At 37.6% G+C, this 21,239-nt stretch overlaps 3 protein-coding genes across 3 annotated transcripts; 1 reads left to right on the top strand and 2 right to left on the bottom strand.

The window, feature by feature from the left end:
- Window positions 1-2,796: 2,796 nt before the first annotated feature.
- LOC141647581 (vacuolar-sorting receptor 1-like) lies at window positions 2,797-8,477 on the bottom strand. Its single transcript, XM_074455828.1, has 11 exons — window positions 7,804-8,477; window positions 6,248-6,940; window positions 5,739-5,827; window positions 5,586-5,655; window positions 5,425-5,508; window positions 5,227-5,303; window positions 5,050-5,131; window positions 4,291-4,373; window positions 4,114-4,177; window positions 3,530-3,658; window positions 2,797-3,330 (listed from the first exon to the last, which is right to left on the bottom strand). The coding sequence occupies exons 1-11, from the start codon at window positions 8,120-8,122 to the stop codon at window positions 3,125-3,127; spliced, it is 1,896 nt and encodes a 631-aa protein (XP_074311929.1). The 5' UTR covers window positions 8,123-8,477; the 3' UTR covers window positions 2,797-3,124.
- A 923-nt stretch (window positions 8,478-9,400) lies between these two features.
- Window positions 9,401-10,135, top strand: LOC141648991 (uncharacterized). The gene has a single exon (XM_074457696.1). The coding sequence runs from the start codon at window positions 9,401-9,403 to the stop codon at window positions 10,133-10,135; it is 735 nt and encodes a 244-aa protein (XP_074313797.1).
- Window positions 10,136-16,047: 5,912 nt separating this feature from the next.
- Window positions 16,048-20,729, bottom strand: LOC141647580 (uncharacterized). The gene is made up of 5 exons (XM_074455827.1): window positions 20,375-20,729; window positions 18,114-19,047; window positions 17,714-17,809; window positions 17,369-17,505; window positions 16,048-16,747 (listed from the first exon to the last, which is right to left on the bottom strand). Exons 1-5 carry the CDS (start codon window positions 20,605-20,607, stop codon window positions 16,561-16,563), a joined length of 1,587 nt encoding a protein of 528 aa, XP_074311928.1. The 5' UTR covers window positions 20,608-20,729; the 3' UTR covers window positions 16,048-16,560.
- Between the last annotated feature and the right edge of the window lie 510 nt (window positions 20,730-21,239).

Here is a 21,239-nt window from a genome sequence, read left to right as displayed (position 1 = left end):
CAACCGGAAACATTCAGAAGGGTATTGATAATATTATCACAGACATTTTTCTCAATGTGCATGAAATCGAGGCAATGCCTGACCTCCGGTCAGGCCAATATGGAAGTTTATCAAAAAATATGGATATTTTCTTATACCCACGAGTAGAAAATTTAGAGCCGCTCTTCTTCCCATAATCTATCTCAATATGCTTTACTTTCTGATAAACTTCATGCCCACTCAAAATTCTAGGAGGTTGACGAAGTTCTTGTCTTCCATTGAATGTTTTCTACATCTTGCGATAACAATGGTCATGATACAAGAACCTCCTATTTCCCATATACGCATACTTACGAGAAGACTTCAAGTATTCAGACTCGATATCCTCCCCACACAATGGACAAGCCTCTTTCCCATGAACTGTGTGCCCAGAAAGGTCGCCATAATCCGGATAGTCAGATATTGTACACAATAACATCGCTCTCAAATTGAAAGTTTCGTTCTTATATGCATCAAATACTTCTATCCCACTATCCCACAACATTCGCAAATCATCTAGAAGAGGTTCCAAATAGACATCTATATCATTTCCAGGTTGTTTAGGGCCGGAAATTAACAACGACAACATCAAATACTTTCTTTTCATGCACACATATGGAGGTAAGTTATAAATAGCCAACATTACTGGCCAAGTACTATGTTGGCTACTCATGTTTCCGTGTGGGTTCATTCCATCAGTGGACAGCGCTAGACGTAAGTTTTTAGGTTCATTGCCGAACTCGGGATACTTAGCGTCGAACGATTTCCATTGCATATCATCTGCCGAGTGTCTTAGCTTTCCATCATTTATTCTTCCTGTTTCATGCCAAGTTAACATTTTTGAATAATCGGGATTCGCTTAAATCCTTATGAATCTTGGTGTCACTGGAAAATACCACAACACCTTAGCCGGGATCCCTTCCTTATCCTTATGACGCCACTCCAAACATTTAGGGCAATTGGTTAAGTTTTGATATAATTTCCGATACAATATGCAATCATTTGGACATGCATGTATTTTCTCATATTTCATATCCACTCCTCTTATTAATTTTTTCGCCTCATATGTCTTAACAGGTAGAACATTATCATCTGGAAGCAACTCCTTTATCAAGGCTAAAAAACTAGTGAAACACGTGTCACTCACCCCATTTGCCCCCTTGATATTATACAACTTCACCATAGCCGACATTTTTGTGAACTTACAACCAGGATACAGAGGTACTTCAGACTCACACAACTTCTCATATATGTTGTTAAGGTCATCCCGATTAATAGTGTCATCACCTACATCTTCAAAAGCATTCGACTCATCATCATTCTCTTCATTATCTAAAGACCCAACATTCAACTTCTCTGCTTCCAACTCTTCCAACTCAAAAAACTCGGCAAACTCAGGATCATCAGTTAGCCTTTCGTATACCTCAACATCATCTTCTTCAAAGCTATTCTCGTCATCTAATGGTTCCCCATGAAAAATCCAACGTGTATAGGATCGACTAAATCTCCACTTTTCTAGGTGTATTTTAACGTCCGGAAAAGCCATATACCTAATATTACCACATCTTTCACAAGGACATGGAATACTAGAAGAACCTTTCAAATTGTTCGAAACGACTTCATAAAATTCAGCTAAACCATCCTTATAGTTGGGGTCACTCATATTTGCATCAATCATCCAAGTTCGAGTCATTTTTCTACATTCGTAATATATAGGCAACTAATTCAGAAAATCCAATAATAGGCAAACAAATAAACGAAATTCAGGAAATCAATTAAGCTAAATTATCAACAAATTAGATAATAACCCAAAAAATTCACAAATTCAAAAATAATCGACATTCATAGGCCAGGAAATTGAACATACAATCTTATATCTATATATAGCTTGAAAATCTTAATAAGAAATAGTTAATAAGCTAAGAAACATATATACCTGATTGATAAACACGATGAGGAAGAGAAGACGGTGACAACAGTGACGGAGATGAAGACAGAGAGAGACGATCAGGGGGGAATGAAGGATGATATTTGTGTATAGTAGCAGTATTAGCTTGTGTTTGTATTTTGTAGCGTATAGCAGAATAAAGCAATCTGTTGTTCTTTAGATTTTCATAACTTTAATAACAACGGTTATTGAGTCTACAACCGTTGTTACAATCTAATAACAACGGGTTCTAACATAACCGTTGTAATTACTTTTCACTAATTTTGCGCCAAATTATTAACAACGGTTAAAATGTATTATAGACTAAACTGTTGTTATTAGTTTTTATATTAACAACGGTTGTGAAAGTTTGACCCGTTGTTAAAACCAATAACAACGGTTAGCAACACAGAACCGTTGTAATTATGTTTAGTAAAATTCGCGTCATCCATTCTACAACGTCTTATGGTGATTTTCGTGAATAAGCGTTGTTAAAGGGTCGTTGTAGTTGCCTGTATTTGTAGTAGTGTATATAATATTTGCATTGAGATCCCTTAATCGGGTCCATCACACGGTGCTAGTGATTGAAAACTATATAGTATAATTAATTTGTATAACTTTCTTTAATTACATGGAAGTCCCTTGGTTTCTGGAATTAATATATAGTATTGATTGATTGAATATAACTATATATAAAAATATGAGATAATTTGTAGAAGGGCCTCCGTCTAATATTTGAAACAGGGCCTCAATATTCCATTGGTCGCCCCTGCTTGAGAGTTATCAGCATTGTAAATGCGTGGATGATGAATCTCGTACCCATTCTATCGTACCCACCAACATGTTGCAAATTTCCTGTCGTTATCTCATCTTTCATAGTTCATCGCGTACTTTCATATTTATTAATATAAATATGGGGTATGTAAATATGACTTGGAGGTGGTGCTAATATCTTGGGACACTTTCCTTACATATGAAAAAAAAAACAAAAAACTTTTTATTTACATAACTCAGACGAGTTATCAGAAGTCTATAGATCCTTGGCTTTTGGACAATTCACATGAACATGAATCAAGCTGCCCTTTCCGACCCTTCCAAGAATGAAACTTGTTCAACTCGATTATCTTGTGTTAAAACCAAATCTGTGGCGCCATTCTTTGGACGCCAAGTTTAAATTTTTCAAGTAACTTGTTGAGGATTGTAGGAAGAAATCTCAACTTGATTGTCCAAAGGCATGTACTGAGCCATGATCGCGCGTATTTCCGAGTCCATGTAGCTCCGCATCCTGTACTTGTAGAAGGCATATCCGCCAACACCAGCTGCTACAAACCCCATTACAACAACCCAAACAAAACTCCATCCTAACCCTTGGCTTCCATATTTACCTGCATCATTACTCATGCAAACAACCTTAATCCAGTGCTGAAAACACATAGATATTGTAGTCACAGACTCACAGACACGCGAGTAACTTTGTGCAGTTACTTCAATCTTTAATACTAGCCCTAAAATTTACAGTAGAAATTAAGGCAAAAGAAAGTTATAGCTGATAGATAAGCTGAATGAAATTCAGAATAAACTCACTTATGCAAATGTCATGCTCATGCATGTATAGCAAACCTTTGCGGCAACTGCACTCATAACTGCCCCAAGTGTTTCTACAGTTGCATTCTGGACACTGGCAGGCTAGTTTTTCCTTGCATTCATCAATATCTACAATAATCGTGAAACCGCAATCATGTCAAAATAATTAGAATAGTTGAGAATTATTAACTCCTTGTTATGCTTATACTACGCAAAACTTGCTGATTTTTTTTTTCTAACGGCTATTATAATACTACTATTTGTATGGTCGCGTTTCCCCTTTGAATCCAGTTGGAGCCGTAACACTAAGATATGTCCTTAAAAAATTCAGTTATGCTCTTTGAAACTTATATTGAGGAACTGTCAAAAGCAATTTTAACTTGGAGTAAACATTAGGCTAAAGTGCTAAACAACCAAAAACCCGAGTAGGATTAGGAGATAAAGAAACGAGTGTATACAAAACCATTTTGTTATGTTTCTTAAAAATTTTGCTACTTCTTTTATTTGGAAGATATCAAAGAAAACGAGTGAGTATTCATTTTAGTCCCATGCAACAATGGTTATTTATATACTTATATCCATACCTTCACATTGAATTCCATCTCCCCTGAATCCAGGTGGACATTTACAGCCGTTTCTGTGCTCATCCTGAACATACACTCAAATTGGTTAATTTTCTATTACGGTACAATGCCGATTGCCGAAATAAATCTGATCACAAGAACATTGTGAAATGTTCACTGACCGATCTTGTCACTTACCAAGCATGCAGAATATGTCCTGCCACCACGAGACTCCTTCCAACACCCTCCATTTTTAATTAGACAGCGCAAGTGGCCAGATGCTAGCAAAATGTTGAATGAAAAAGAGAATCAATTAGTTCCACCACTTCTTGAGAAAGCACAACAAGGCCTTAATGCTAACTTTTCTGGCCAACAAACATTGTCAAAAGCAAGAAAATGACAGACCACAGCATATTAATCAAATGAAGCAGGAACATTACTGTAGGACATACTAAACGAATTTATGGAGCCAAATACAAAATTATACTCGTACTTGGTTACGGATTACCATGGAATAACGGAAAATGACAGAGCAATGTACAAATACCATAGTATTAATCAAATGACTTATTTACTTGTGATTATTTTTATTGAAATTAACCAGTCATTAGACGCCATGCTACGTCATGTTCGTTCATCTGAAACCACCCCTACGTGTTGTTAACTCAGAAATAAGCCTGCGGATATCTACCCCCTCCTTACGCTGCCATTAGCAGAGGCAATTGACGCACTGGTAGTTTAACACATGGTGTATAACGATTGATATGGAAAAGAGTTTTGTCACAATGGTTATTTTTTAGTAAAAGACCCTTATTACACTTATATAGGACGCGGTCGTTTATAATCTGATATTCATATCAATAATAACCAAGTAACCTGCAAGCATATGCTTTCCAGGTCTATCTATTAAATGTGCTTAGTTTTATCATCTGAAAATCATACAGTAGAAATAAGTACCTTTACAATGAATGTAACCATCGCCCTCAAACCGGATTCCTTGTACAATAGGGCATTCACAAACTCTGCCTCGAAAAGTATCCTAACAATCCAATGCATTATAATATTAATAAGGTAATACCCCGAGGAAGAAGGCGCTTTTTTGCAAGTCATGAAACACAGTGGTGCTTTACTCACCCTGCATGCGGTCAGATTAGAAGCCTTATCCTCCCAGCATCCTCCATTGTTCTCCAGACATTCATTGCTTTCCATATCTGTCAGGCAGAAGCCATTAACATCATAGTTCGCGGAGACTTCCTTTCCCGGGACCCGGGGAACAATATTACTAAGCTCATAAGTGGGATAGAGTTGTATCCAAGACAACCGAATGCTGACCTGGGGTTAAACATAATGATGGCTCAGTTGTCTCTTCGAAACCTGAGCATATGGCCTTGAGAACTGCATGCTTTACCAATTTACCTGAATATATCTAAGTACTTCAGTGAATTAATCTGGGGAATCATGGCAAGAAATAAGATCAAGTATTATGTCCAAACCTCTATATTGTCTGTTGTTCACTATAAGAGTCGGCAATATAGTCACATCTCCACGAGAACCATGACCAATCTGCAACAGATTTACAAGTTGTCGTCATACAAGTTCCAGCGCTCAGAAAATATCCGCAAGATAAGGACTATCTGTTGTATTACCTGTGCTTCCTGTTCGGCCTTGAGGACAGGGTTTTCATTGTCCGCTTTAATGTCTCCAATGCATTCATCTATTTTCTTGAGATCAACACCTTTGAAGCAGCAAAAACAACAACGAAAGCTCAATCATGTTATCTTGTTTTTATGTTATTATGAAATATAATCATGGTACGAAATCTTGGCCGCAGCACGCATGGAAACTAACTGTGATCATATTTATTGCTTAACAACCAAAATTAAGCAAGGCAACCGAATCTGAGATCATGACTGAAACTGATGTATACTGTGATTGTATTCAGTTGACAGTCTTGAGACAATAACACAAAACACAAACACAAACACAAATACAAATACTTGTAAGGTTTTAAGCATTATTGAAAAACTGCATGTTATTTATCCAAATACCCCAGTAAAAGATAGTTACGGAAAAGTTTTACACGAGAGTATTTGTTTAATTAACATTCCGTTATAATATACCTTTGCGACACAAAACTGACCTTTCCTTTACATACCAAGAGATTTAATTACTCGATCAGCACACTCCTTGGTGTACTTTTTCTCCTTCATAGGACATCGGATTGCAAAATCAGAAACATAGTCCCACCAAGTCCATGGTTTGCCACTTTCATTAGCCACCTTAAAAAAACAAGCTTGGCGTAGATTCTGAAGCACAACATCCTTCCCTTCATAACCAGCAGCAAAATCATGCTCAGGGTCTGGAGCACAATACCTTCCATGATTGATGCACTGTGATTTACATTGTTTACTCGAGGTAAAAGCTTCAGGGCAAAACCATGTAATGTAGTGCGGTGTGAAACGAGTGTACCCATTCTTTTCAAGTATCTGAGCAGCTCCTTTAAAACTCTTGACAAATTCAATTTGAGCATCACACTTTGGCCCACATTCATCATTGCTATTGGTCCATAGCTCATATTCGACTCGATCATCTGGATGTGGGACGGTCTCCCTCCAGTCGAGCTTGATATGCACAACCTCACCTTCTGATATGGATCTCTTCAGCTTATCTCCCAATGACATGCTAATAAGTGCCGAGGGAATGGTAATATTCTGGACATAGTCATCCTGAAGACCTGCTTCTTCAGGCGTATCCATGGTGATCAAGGGTTCTATTCTATTATCTGCAACAAGGACAGCAGCCACTCCGATATTCTGAGCATTCCATGCCTTCAAAGTGAAATAACATCCTGGAAAGACCGCAATAAATAAAGCAGACGAATAGAAGGTCTGAGTCTTTGAGAGGACACTAAAGCAGTAGCGAAGCCATAAATCCTAGAGCATGAGCACATTTTTATATCCGTCATCTCATTTGTTTGTTTTACTATGAGGTTGCTAAGATATAAGTATTATATTTTCAAATTAAGATAAATTTTAGCAATGTAAAACATCAGGTTGTCCAAACATTTGTTGCATCTAAAGATCCTAAATACTAGTATGTGGCGAATCCGCCACAATTGGTGTGTAATGTCATCATGTGGTCTCATTCTGCATATTGTTATGATCAAATGAAGCTTAATACCAGACTACTCATTATTCCTGCAACATTGCCAACTCTGAAATTAAATGCCAAACTAGGACATCATCCAATACAAATACAAGAACAACATTAACACCAGTGACTCAATGGCTCCCGCAAATTGGTAGAGCAACTGAATTTAGCATACCAAGTGCGAAAAACTGGTGACTTTACAGAATCGTTAAAAAAACACCACAAATTCTTGTTTAAAAGACAGGCATATCCGTTTTAAACAAAAAAAGGGGATCAAATAGATAGATGGGACAAAAAGCAAAATGTCTGGGAAATGACAAAAATCCAGTCTCATCTATTTATATAGAAGAGTATTACTTAATCCGTTTTACCTTAAGACAGATATGATCATCGTAAAGAAGACCAACTGAAAAAACAGAAGAATTAAATTGCCAAACGTCAAAACATGAGATGCAAATCAAGTATGAGACACTTATAACTAACTAATCACTATCAAAACAATGAAATTAATTACGAAAATATTATTATTATTAAGAAAAAATAAGATTGATGAAGACGAACCGCCACGATCAACAAGGAGAAAAATTGGCAATCCTCCAGGCATTGATTTAAATGTAAGGTCATGATCAGAAAATTTGTTGCATGCATTTTGATTTGAATTAGGATAAGCAACAATTCCAGGCATAGTACCACCATATTGTGGAACACCAAAATTAGCAAGTGCACATTCATATAAACCTCTTAATGAGCTTGGAGATGTCACTCTTAAACTGTTTTTCTCTACTACAAATCTCCCTACACATGGATTTTGATTAATAATAAAAAACAAACATATTATAATCAAGATCACTTGTTTTTCCATTATATTGTTACTTCCCATTAAAATGTTTTCGGATAATTTGATTGAATATTAAATTCTGAGATTTAAGAAATAAATACTAGATTGTGTCACATGCAGGTGATGGATTGTTTATAAAAGTGAACTAGGAATTAATAAAAGAAACGTGCAAATTATAGTAAACGATGGTTGTATGGTACGACCACATAAAAAGTGATCATATGTATGACATTTGGAAAAAATTGATATTTTGATATATTAGTACAATGAAATTTACAAGTGTATAAGGGTGTGTGACAAAAGTGAGGAGGAAAATGGACATGTGTGAAAACTTGACTCCAAATTTGTAGTTTGGTTGTTACTGTGAAATTTCAGTCAGCTAAAGCCACGGTTAATTGAACCAACTTGTGTCAATGTTAGTTAGAATATGAAATATGATCTACAATTACCAATGTCCTCATCACAACTCATTGGAGTTGGAAGTTGCTCCAAAACTTAATGTGATAACATTTGTCCCGCATTGAAAGAATAGTGGGGGAATGTTATCTTTACATATGAAGTGGATTAACAAGTGTTAACTAGACTATAGAGGATAGACTATAGTCTCTCCACACGCGCGCCGCCGTCTGTTCGGCTCGTGTGCGGTGTGGTATGGCCATTACTACTAGAATCAATGCCATTTACACACACAGAAAAACATATAACTTCTTCTTCTCTTTTCGTCTCTATTATATTCTGTCATATTGAGAACAGTTTCCACTTCCGTCTTTGGTGTGCAACAATGTGCGGAAGGAGACGTTAACCCTGGAATCGGTGACCACGAAACCCAAGGAGCACCTGTGTGGGGGTCTAACTGATTTAGGGCAGTGTCTTACACGGCATCTCGATTAAGGGTATTTCTCATCAGCTAAGTTCATATTTCTTTCCATCTAAATCAGTTATAGAACTTTCTAATCTTTGTTATACATTACTGTTTTTTGTTTGTTTTTAAACAATGACAAACCCATCCGGAAATTCTGACGATTCCAATGTCAATCGAGAAATTGTTACCGTTACTTCTAATGCCCCTGTCAACCATTTCACAATGCCACACAAAATTGTCCCTGACCTTAGTAAGATGGAACTTTTAGATGGGAAAAATTATAAGAGATGGTCTGAAAAAATTCTGTTTTATTTCTCGCAATATGAGATTGACTATGTGTTATTTCAAGAGTCACAATCCACACAATCCACTGAAGAGTCTAGTCGTCTGAAATTGTCAAACCCGGTCCCAAATTTGCAAAAGACAATAAGACTTTTAGAGGCGTCATGTTACACTATATGGTTGATAATCTTTTTAACATCTACTGCAAAGCTAAGACCGCTAAAGGAATTTGGGATGCTTTGGGAACTAAGTATGGTACTGATGATTTCGGTACTAATAAATACACAGTAGCAAGATGGTTAAAATTTCAGATTACTGATGGTAAACCTATAATGGATCAAATACATGAGTATGAAAATATGGTTTCTGAAATTATTGGTGAAGGGATGGTGTTGTGCGAGTATATGCAGGCTAATGTTCTTATTGAGAAATTGTCTTCTCCTAGTTGGGATGAGTATAAGAAACATCTGTGGCATAAGAAGAAAGATATGAAGTTGCAGGAGCTAATTGGTCATATCAAGATTGAGGATGCCACAAGGAGCCAGGACCGAGCCAGGACTAATGCTACTAACACTGTTAAGGCTAATGTTGTTGAATACAGGAATACAGGTACAAACAAGATCAGGAGCTATAATCAATACAACAAACCACAAAATGCTGATAAATCAATAAACACAATGACAGGAAATTGCTGGTGGTGTGACAAGCCTGGTCATCCCGCTTTCAAGTGCAAGGCCAAGAAAGCTTATGAGGAAAGACAACAAAATCAAGGGAATCGCATTAATGCACATGGTGGGAAGTTCCAAAAGAAAGACAACAATCAACGTGGCGGCTACAAAAATTACAAATCTAACAAGCCACAAGACAATGTTGTCGAGGGTTCAAGTGAGGGTAGGGATGGCAATGGGTAGGGTCTGGGTCGGGTCCACCCAGACTCGGACCCGGGCCCGATATTTTCCCTTTAGACCCGTACCCGACCCAGACCCGCAAGGGTCTAAAATTTGAGGACCCATACCCGGACCCTATGGGTAAGGGTCGGGTCTGGGTCTACTCGCGGGTCCGAGTTTCAGCCACTTTAATAGCAGGATTAACAGCTATGAGGTTCATAATATTAAAAAAAAAAAAATCATACTACTTTAACATTATGAGTTTATTAATCTCTATTGTACACTACCAAATCCAATATACATACCAAAGAGATTAAGAAAGACAAAGAAGACCTAAATTAATTTTACCTTCAAATACATGTGAAAGAATCAAACTCGGAACCCTAAAATCAATACCGTTTTGATAGTCGTCTCCATCTGACCGTCGCTGGCTGTCGTTAATGGTGGTTGTCGGTCGCCGCCTATTAGAGAAGTGGTTGCCAGTCGCGTATCAGTGCTGTGGTGGTGGTTTCCTTGTGTCAGTGGTGGTATTGTCAGAAGAGTTTGGTTGCGTTTTATCACTTTATGGGATGAGGGAAGAGAAAGAGACTTTAGTTGCTTTGGTTTCTACGATCTGCCAGTATAAATTCGGAAAAGTTGTGATTTTGTTTTTTTTTTTTGTTTTTTTTTAATAAAGGGTCTAAGGGTCGGGTATGGGTCTCATAACTTAGACCCGGACCCGAAATATTTTATTAAGACCCATACCCGGCCCATACCCATTGGATCTGAAAAAATAAGACCCATTAGGGTCCGACCCTCTGGGTCTGGGTCGGGTCCCCGACCCACTGCCCTAAGTGAGGGTGATGACATAATTGCTGCAATGGTGTCCGAAATAAATCTGGTTGGAAGCTTGGTGGAATGGATTGTTGACACAGAAGCTACACGCCATATTTGCACCAACAAGGATCTTTACAAGGAGTTCAAAGATGTTTATGAGAAAGAGGTAGTGTATGTTGGCAACTCCAGAAAGGTTCCAGTCCTCGGCATTGGCAAGGTGCACTGAAAACTCACTTACGCAAAGTTTTAGCTCTTGAAAATGTGCTCTATGTGCCTGATATGCGTAGAAATTTGATTTCTGGTGCTTTACTTAATAAGACTGGTCTTAAACTTACTTTTGAGTCTGATAAGTTAGTCATGTCTAAGAATGGTCAGTTTGTTGGCAAAGGGTTTTGTAATGGTGCTCTGTTTGTTCTTGATGTTGAAATGAATGCATCTACTTCTTCTGCTTACATCGTTGAGTCCATTGATATTTGGCATTCTAGACTTGGACATGTTAACACTAAATCCATTAAACGCATGAAAACAATGAACTTGTTGCCTAATCTGATTTCTTATGACATGGATAAATGTCAAGTGTGCGTGGAAGCAAAGCACTCTAAGAAACCTTTTAAGGAAGTGACCAAAAGGCAAATTGAATTGTTAGAACTTATCCACACCGACTTGGCTGATTATAAGAATTGTGAAAGTAAAGGAGGTAAAAGATATTATATAACTTTTGTGGATGATTGTTCAAGATATACTAAAGTTTATTTGTTAAGGAATAAAAGTGAGGCTGAGAATATGTTTACTATTTATAAGGCTGAGGTTGAAAATCAACTTGATAGGAAGATTAAGCGTGTGAGGTGTGATCATGGTGGAGAATACAAATATGATTTTTTGGTGGAATTTTGTCAGAAGAATGGTATTATACATGAGTTTTCAGCCCCTTATACCCCCGAACAAATGGTGTAGCTGAAAGGAAAAATAGAACTTTAAAAGATATGATGAATGCTATGTTACTATCTTCTGGGTTATTTGATTTTATGTGGGGGGGAAGCTATCCTATCTGCCTGTCATATTTTAAACCGTGTACCTCATAAGAAACTTGATGTGACACCTTATGAGATTTGGAAGGGTTATCCACCTAATTTGAGGTTTCTAAAGGTTTGGGGTTGTCTAGCCAAAGTTGTCTTACTTGCTTTTAAAAGAGACAAAATAGGACCTAAAACCATTGACTCTGTGGGTTATGCTTCTAATAGTGCAGCCTATAGGTTCATGACCAAAGATGCGAGTTCGGGTTTTTACGGTAATATTATTGAATCTAGAGATGTTATTTTCTTTGAGGACCTTTTTCCTTTGAAACCTTCTTTGGGGCAGGACTTGACCTTTGATGCTTCTTCCCATGAGGATAATGATGGTAGCTCCCCAACCCATGTTGACACATCTAGTGAACCACCAGTAGAACTGAGGAGTAAAAGACCTAGAATTGAGAAATCTTTTGGGCCTGATTTTCTTATGGAGGAGGATGGTAGATATCTAGATGATGAGTCGGTTGACATGTATATTGTGGAGGAGGGTCTTAAGACCTATGATGAGGCTATGAGATCAGTTGATGCTTCTTTGTGGAAAGAGGTTATTGATAGTGAGATTGAGTCCATTATGTCTAATCATACTTAAGAGATTGTTGACTTGCCTCGTGGTTGCAAGCCTATAGGGTGTAAATGGGTGTTTAGGAAGAAACTCAAAGCTGATGGGACTATTGATAAATTTAAAGCTAGGTTGGTGGCTAAGGGTTTCGCCCAAAAGTCTGGTTTAGACTATTTTAATACCTATTCCCCGGTCACTAAGATTGCTTCCATTAGAGTGATGTTTGCTATTGCTTCCATGTATAACTTGCTTGTTCATCAGATGGATGTGAAAACTGCGTTTTTAAATGGTGATCTCGATGAAGAGATTTATATGGATTAACCTGATGGTTTTATAGTGCCTGGTCAAGAACATAAAGTTTGTAAACTTGTTAAATCTTTGTATGGACTTAAGCAGGCACCGAAACAATGGTATGAAAAGTTTCATAGTGTGATTGTTTCTCTTGGTTTTAAAGCTAGTGATGCTGATACGTGTATCTATATGAAATCCAATGTTAGTGGTAGTGTTATTATAACACTTTACGTGGATGATTTACTTATCTTTGGCACTTCATTAGATGTTATTAATTCTACTAAAAGCATGCTTAAAACTTCTTTTGAAATGAAAGACATGGGCGAGGTTGATGTCATTCTTGGTTTAAGAGTTTTAAAGACTAGTAAAGGTTATTGTCTTAGTCAAGCTCACTATGTTGAGAAAATTTTAAAGAAGTTTGGTTATTTTGATATTGAGCCTGCTAGAACACCTTTTGATGCTAGTGTGCACTTAAAAAAGAATCTATCTGAAAGTGTGGATCAAGCTGGTTATACTAAGATTCTTGGTAGTGTTATGTATCTTATGTGTTCATCTCGACCTGATATTGCATATTCTGTTGGGAGATTGAGTAGATATACTCATAATCCCGGTCATGATCATTGGAGTGCATTAGTTCGTTTGCTTAGATATCTTAAAGGTACAGCTGATTTTGGGTTATCTTATTGTGGTTATCCTCTAGTTTTGGAGGGATATTGTGATGCTAACTGGATCTCGGAGAGTAAAGATATACACTCTACCAGTGGTTATGTTTTCACTTTAGCAGAAGCAGCTGTATCTTGGAGATCATCCATGCAAACATGTATTGCGAGATCTACAATGGAATCGGAATTTATAGCTCTCGAATTGGCTGGTCGAGAAGCAGAATGCTTGCGAAGTTTGGTAGCGGACATTCCACTTTGGTCAAAGCCCGTGCCATCCGTGCCGCTACATTGTGACTCGCAATCTGCCATTCATGTAGCCAAGAATAAGGCTTATAATGGCAAGAGTAGGCATATACGCCTAAGGCATAATATTGTTTGTAACTTGATCAAGTTTGGTGTTATTTCTTTAGATTATGTGAGGTCGGAAAGCAATATTGCCGATCCATTGACAAAGGCCTTAAACAGGAAACTAGTTTCAGAAACTGCTAAAAAGATGGGATTGTGCCCACCTACGTAGTGCTTTTACGATGGATACCCAATCTGGTTTACTGGATTTAATGCGGTCAAACGAAATCATCGAGCATTGCTTGTATTTTTATTTACCTTGATGAATAAAGGAGGTTATTCAGTTTATCCCTTTTAGCACGTTTATTTACTGCAGAGATAGGTTGGACAGGTGGTAGTCCTTAATGAGTTCCATACCTCAAAGGTTTGAGTGGTGTGTGCAGTACACACTTGATGGACTCACCTACGTGATTGTGGAGTGTTGGCCGCCTCCTATGAGAATAGATGTGGGCTATTCTCTAATACAATCATGAGACATGGTTTTTTCATGGGGCCATATGTTACTCGAGGGAGATGTTCTCATTTCTTGCTATTTTCAAGTTCAAGACTACGTTCACCTGATTATAGCCACTTTCTCATATTTCTTTTCTTATTTCTTAAGTTTGGACCAAGTGGGGGATTGTTGGAGTTGGAAGTTGCTCCAAAACTTAAGTGTGATAACATTTGTCCCACATTGGAAGAATAGTGGGGGAATGTTATCTTTACATATGAAGTGGGTTAACAAGTGTTAACTAGACTATACAGGATGAAGTGGGTTAACATGTGTTATCCCCACGCGCGCGCCGCCGCCGCCGTCCGTCCGGCTCGTGTTCGTCACATGTGCGCGGTGTGGCCCCTTTTTGCTACTGGTCTGAACTTTTTCATCGGATTCTTTTCTAGTTGTTGAGATTTTATTACACAATCAATTCCGTATTCATTATCCGATTTTATGGCCATTACTACCAGAATCAATGCCATTTTTTTTTACTGTTGGAGGAGCCTTCTTCCTGCTATAAAAACCCTCCGTCTTCCACAGTTTACACACACAGAAAAACATATAACTTCCTCTTCTCTTTTCATCTCTATTATATTCTGTCTTATTGACAACAGATCCCACTTCCGTCTTTGGTATGCAACAATGTGCGGAAGGAGACGTTAACCATGGAATCGGTGACCACGAAACCCAAGGAGCACCTGTGTGTGGGTCTAACTGATTTAGGGTAGTGTCTTACACGGCATCTCGATTAAGGGTATTTCTCATCAGCTAAGTTCATATTTCTTTCACTCATTTCCCTCAACCTATATGAGCATGATCTACAATGTGTTATACTATATTTTTATGTATGTATTTAGTTAAATTTGCTTTTGTAAATGAGTTGTCCGTTTAATTGTGTTTTATCTATACTGTTATGCTTGATGCCCTAAATTTTTAACGGATTCTGCGGATGTTAGTTGGGAGTTGGTACGTATATAGGTATAAGACGAATATATCGGTATTAAACTTAAAATGGGTTAAATAGAGTAGATGAAATAAAAGTGATAAAGGAAAATCCATTCTGGCCTCAAAAGGGCCGCACCGCACAATGGGATTTAAACTCACTAGCCGAACTTTTGGACTCGTCCTTAGCCGCGGCTTTTAGTGAATTGTCTAGGAGTAACAACAAACGTATGAGAGTATTATTTAACTCGTTTAACCGTAAAATGAGTATGTCCTACTAAAACAGACCAACTATTATAGGTATCTTCTTTATTGTCCTCGTTTTCTAACTTCAAGCCTAACTCTAAAATAGAGGGCACAAAGGCAATGACCATTGTGACGAAATGTTATCCGTATTCAGCAAGACTTGTTGATCAAGAGGGGTAGGTAGGAATGTAGGATAGTGAAAATCATTGGAAGGGATTTATGTGTCCAAGAAATCGAAAGACGTATGTAATGTATACCCTGGAATGATAAACTTGATAACATGAAAACTACAAGAGGCAAATTTGGAATGCTTAATAATTTCTTTATTACTCAACTGAGATTTACTAGATAGTAGATACATTCTCTGTCTCCTGTTCCCAAATTTATTACTCCGTATTTAACTACAAATTGTATACGAGCACTATGTTATAAACTTATTTTTTCATTTAGGGAGCGACAAAAACTGAACTCCTTTTTTTAGATGATACAGAAATTTAACATTATTGACGGCGAATATTAAGTCGTCAAAATAAAACAAAAACGAGAATCCATTAAAATTTTAGAGTTGAGCTCATGGTCTGTCAATGAGCTCGTTGGCTTGGCAAGGCTTACAATTAAACCGTTCATACAACAATTTGGGATAGCATTTAAGATTAAAATCTGATAGTATATCAAATTTTCTACACATTACAACAGCCAACCTATTTTCCCATCCTCAAGTGTACTAGAGAGCAAATATAGTACATAAATAATACGACACACTCGTCCAACCTTCCAACAAAGAGGAGAATCCAGAGATCACTAAGCATCAAGCCACCAAAAAAGCTCAAGAGGAACAAAAGGGTAAAGTTAGCCTAAAATTCTCTTTCTTAGCTTAGTAACAGATACAGGATGGTTTCAGATTCAACGAAACATCCATCTTGTGCTTCCTGTTTATGTACATAATACTCAACAGCATGGATCAATGAGAACCCAACCTTGTGGAATTTAAAAGGAAATGGTCGGAAATTTGATTTAGATTGGAGAAAACGAGGGCTTTGCATCTATTCTCGCTTGTCCTCCTCAATATCATCCCGGATCCCGAGAAACACAAGATCCGTTGTACTTGATCCTTTACGATCTTTCCTTTCAAGTTTGCTGGTCATATCACCACCAGCCTTAACCACACTAGTTGTCAGAGAGATACCTTCCTCATCCAAGTCGTCCCCTCCATCTTCCAAATAAGCATATCTGAAAGAAATCACAGTGTAATTGAATTATGATTTCCTATTAAATGCGGAAAAAACACCAAGGAAGCACTTTCACGAGAGGGAAAAGCTCAGGTGGTGTACTCGAGAAACACGGCCAAAACCGCCTCAAAAATGGACCAACAAAACCCAAAAGTCTGGTGAACCAGCCAGACTGACAACCATACAACCCGATTTGTCCAAATCCAACACGAACAGAAACCAACACAAGAAAAATATGGGTAAAAGCTCAGAAAGTCGGAAAAACTTTTGTTTGGCCTTCATCTTTTCAAGATTTTTGGTGTTTTCCTCGCTTTTTTTAAGGGTAATGAATTTTCATTGCCGCAAAGTGAAGGTAAATTCTTTTTCTAAGTTATGTAGGTATTCAGGCTCTATCTTACGAGGTGGATTAAAACTATTCGTACTTTAAACCCCTCCCTCCATAAGAAAGTGATGGGATAGGTTATTTAATCAATGAGTGCAGCTTCCTTGTCCAACAGGGGACAAAAAAAGACATGTACGTGTAATAGAAGGTTGAAAAATAAAAGGATGCATTAACCAGTCCTCACTAGTAGCATCATTAATACATTAGTATGGAGATTAAGCAAAGTATACCCCCACATACCTAGTAGGATTACGTGAAGGAGCCCAGAGAATACATATTATCACCAAAAGAGAGTATGCAAGCATAGCCCAAAATGCAGGAATAATCCAAGCAATTCGCCAAAGCTCACTCAGTGGATCAGTTGCATTAAAATACAGCTGTGAAAAAAGAGCATAAGCTACAAGGTGAAAAACAACGCATTTCGGAATCTTTATTGATTAAAGAGTCAAAAGTAATATTCCCTCCCATTCACAGGGATTATACCATTAATTGAATATATACGAGTATTTTATTCAAATGGTACGATTACAGTGAATAGGAGGGAGTAACTAATAACTATGGAGCAATAAGCATATGTAAAATTACCTCATAGCCAATCCAAGCAATCGAAAGCACCACGAAAATTGCAAGGGAATTCGTAAATTTACGATAAAGCTCTAACTTAGCTACACTCCTCCGCATCTGAATATAAAAATTCACAAAGACAAGGACAAGTAAACGTATATTAAAGCCACAAAAACAAAGCAATCACTGTACTTAATAAGACAAATGTCGGCCTCCAAAGAATAAATATAGAAGTTAAAATCTACAGGAAGGACATTTGTGGGTGGGAGAGGAATTGATCCTGTCTTTTGCTTCTTTGACATTGGTTTAAATGAAAATAGAGATCACTCATCATAAAGAAAAATGGAGAAAATAATTAATTTGTGGAAACAAATTTAACAAAAAGTGGAGCTGCAGACATGAAATAAGTAGAAGAATGTACCTGAAGTTTCTCCAAGGTATTCGACAGAGCAGAGAAAATCCACAAGATAGAGCATGTGTCCAAGAAGACGACAGGTAAAACTAGGACCAACTTTGTTTTACCGGAGAAATCATTAATGTTGCCCAAATGTTCATATAGTTCAAGTGCTTCAGATGCCAGAAAGTAAACAGATCCATAGAGTAGTACCTTCGATGTAATTGCTCCTAAAGTTGGTTTCACTACACCATAACCCATGGAAACAACCAAAAGAAGCAAACGAGAGAGTGTCTTTTTAACTGCAGTAAAGGTTACTGCCCACATAGTTACTCCCATTGGTCGAACACCAGTCGAATTCAGATTTGAATAGTCAAAATACCAGAATGCCATTTCAAGCATACCAAGGGCAATCAGCGTTGTGATGTGATAGTGCAGCTGTATAACATCTTTCCAAAATTGAACAAACCGCAGAAGCCATCCCAGCCCAAGCACAAGGTATGCTAAAGACATGAAACCGTAAAATGTCATCAAAGGAGTCATTTTTCCAGGCAAATAACCATCCGGATTCTTCCACACAGTTCTTCCGCTTATTGTCGTCCCAGTTAGTGTTGGATCACAATACATAAAGTACAAATAATACATTCCCGTGCTGCTAATCTCAACAGACTGGAGATCCATCTTAGCCTCCTCATCGTTCCCTTCAAAGAAAATCTTAATTCTTTTAGGCCAATCAGGGTTATCCGGGTTTCTTTGTATTATTACCTCACCTATCTTGCAGTGCCTCTCACTGGCAAGAGTCTTATTGCAGCAGATCGCATTGGTTTTGAGATACCCTCCACCAATCCTTTCTCTGTCTTTCACCTCCACTATGATAGCCTCTACTGCACTCGTGAGTTGCTGCATATCATTTTGCTTGTCAGCTGACTCCTTCGTTCTCTTAAATGTAACAGATTCAAATCTGAAAAGAAATCACCCCAAAACGCAATTAAAATGTCTGTGTACCAAGTCTGGATCACAACTGTTTACTAACTAAACAGCCTCGAATATACAAAAAGCGCAGAACACGAGTGAGAGAATATATAAGCGTCCAATATTTTCACAGTGATAGCTGATTTACATCATAAATAGTAATAAGGACATAGTCTGACTAAAAATAGTTAGTCTAATACATAAAGAATAATGAACTAATGTAACAGCACTTAGAAACATTCCCTCCTGCAAAACCCCTCCATCCATATTACAGTCATGTACATACGCCAAATAAAAAAACAGCGTATGTCACCATATCTGACGAATGCCAAAACATCAAGGTAAATGACCTAATATTGAGATATATGACGTATCAAGTTTGATACAAAAACTCACCCAAAAACCATAAAAATAAATACAATGCATACTGTCTCGCCCAAGCAAGTGGCGGATTTATGTTCCCTGATTTCCCTCTCCTCCATTACGCTACCCAAATTAAATACTTGTAAATTATCTACCTCCAAATCCCTATCCCTCCAATGGAAAGGTTAACGATTGCTTGGTAGTTGGTACTCCCCCGTTCATTTGGACTGGCTCATTTTCCTTTTTGGGGCTTGCAAACCAATTCTATACATTTCCACCTATGGATATTATCCGTCCACAGCTTTAGACGGATAGTGTCGGTCTAAAGTGAGAATTTGTGATTTCATATTTTAATATTAAAAAATACCGCCAACAAAAAGCAAGAGTCTATCTATGAGTTCCACTTGCATCCACTAACCATCGCCATCCACTTGACATATTGCACATATATACCGTTCGCACTTGCCCTTTCTTGAAACTTGTATTACATGAATTGTAATAAATCTAAATGAGTCTCACTTACCTCTTCCAATAAAAATGTCACTCACTTCACTAAACCCAACCCCTAACAATTTTCGCACTTCCAACAGCAATAGTTGGCAACCAAACAACACCCGACTTGGAAATTAAGTGATTATTCGGTGTAATTTCTACATAACAATGACATCCTTTCGGAATTACGCAGAATGGAAAACATCGTCTCCTACAATATTCACCGAGTTCGGTTGCTGTAACAAGGCTGATCTCATTACAGTTATCACAACCAAGAACCAAGCTAATCACTTCTTAGCCACTCATTTCGATTATTCGATTAACTAATATCCCGTACAGTAACTCCATTCAATCATACACACATTGATCAGTTCAGGATAATCACAATAACACTTATAATCACTAAATCAAACAAAAAAACAATCAAAACAATGTAATTACAGATACACTGTAAAATATACCTGATGAAAGACCTGCCTTTGTAACTAGTCTCAGAAGACGAAGAAGAGTTGGAGTGATCGGGGAGTTTAGAAGCGTAGAGACCTTCGCTACCGCCATGGAAGAAGAATGCATTTGCTTGTGGGATGAATTTTTCGTTGCTATACTCGTGAATTGATCCTTGGATTATCGTGATCGAATTGATGAAGATGATGATTGTCGCAAACCCTAGCTTTGATTTAATTTCTTCCCTCATTTTATGGGAAACAGGAATTTAATTAGTTTCTTTTTTTGTTGTCGCAGACAGTGGAATATCTAGGGGTGTCTTTTTAGTGAGAAATCAAAGCAATGCACTTATGCGCGACACATATCAACATTGTGAATATTGTGATGAAATGAAAGCTACATTGCTAGAGTTTGCCAAAAGCTTACCCAACCCGAAAAATTTGACCCGCCCGAAACGTGATTCGGTAGAATCTAAAAATTGGGTAAAGTGAAATCGACCTGACCCGAGGCTAACCCGATAACCTATATAACAACCTCATGTTTTTACAACCCAAACTAAACCGACCCATAACTCGATATTTACTCACCCCGATGGATGAACTAGCTTAATAATGGTGTAACTACGACCAAATTAATATTTATTATAATTATTTTCACTTAAAAGTACATTTAATACACCTACTCATTATTTAAATATAAAATTACTCATCAAAAATTAAATATATAAGATAAAATATATGGTGATAACTTGACCTGACACTAGCCCGGCCTGAGTTGCCACCCGTTGATGACCCGACCGGAAGATACCCGACATGAACTGTAACCGACCCGAATCCGTTACTGACCCAACACAACCCGAACCCAATATGCCCGACCTGACTC

Source organism: Silene latifolia, chromosome 3 (genome assembly GCF_048544455.1).
Source record: "Silene latifolia isolate original U9 population chromosome 3, ASM4854445v1, whole genome shotgun sequence".
Lineage (NCBI taxonomy): Eukaryota > Viridiplantae > Streptophyta > Magnoliopsida > Caryophyllales > Caryophyllaceae > Silene > Silene latifolia.
Note: the sequence above shows the minus strand (reverse complement) of the source record. Positions and strands in the feature narration are given on the sequence as shown.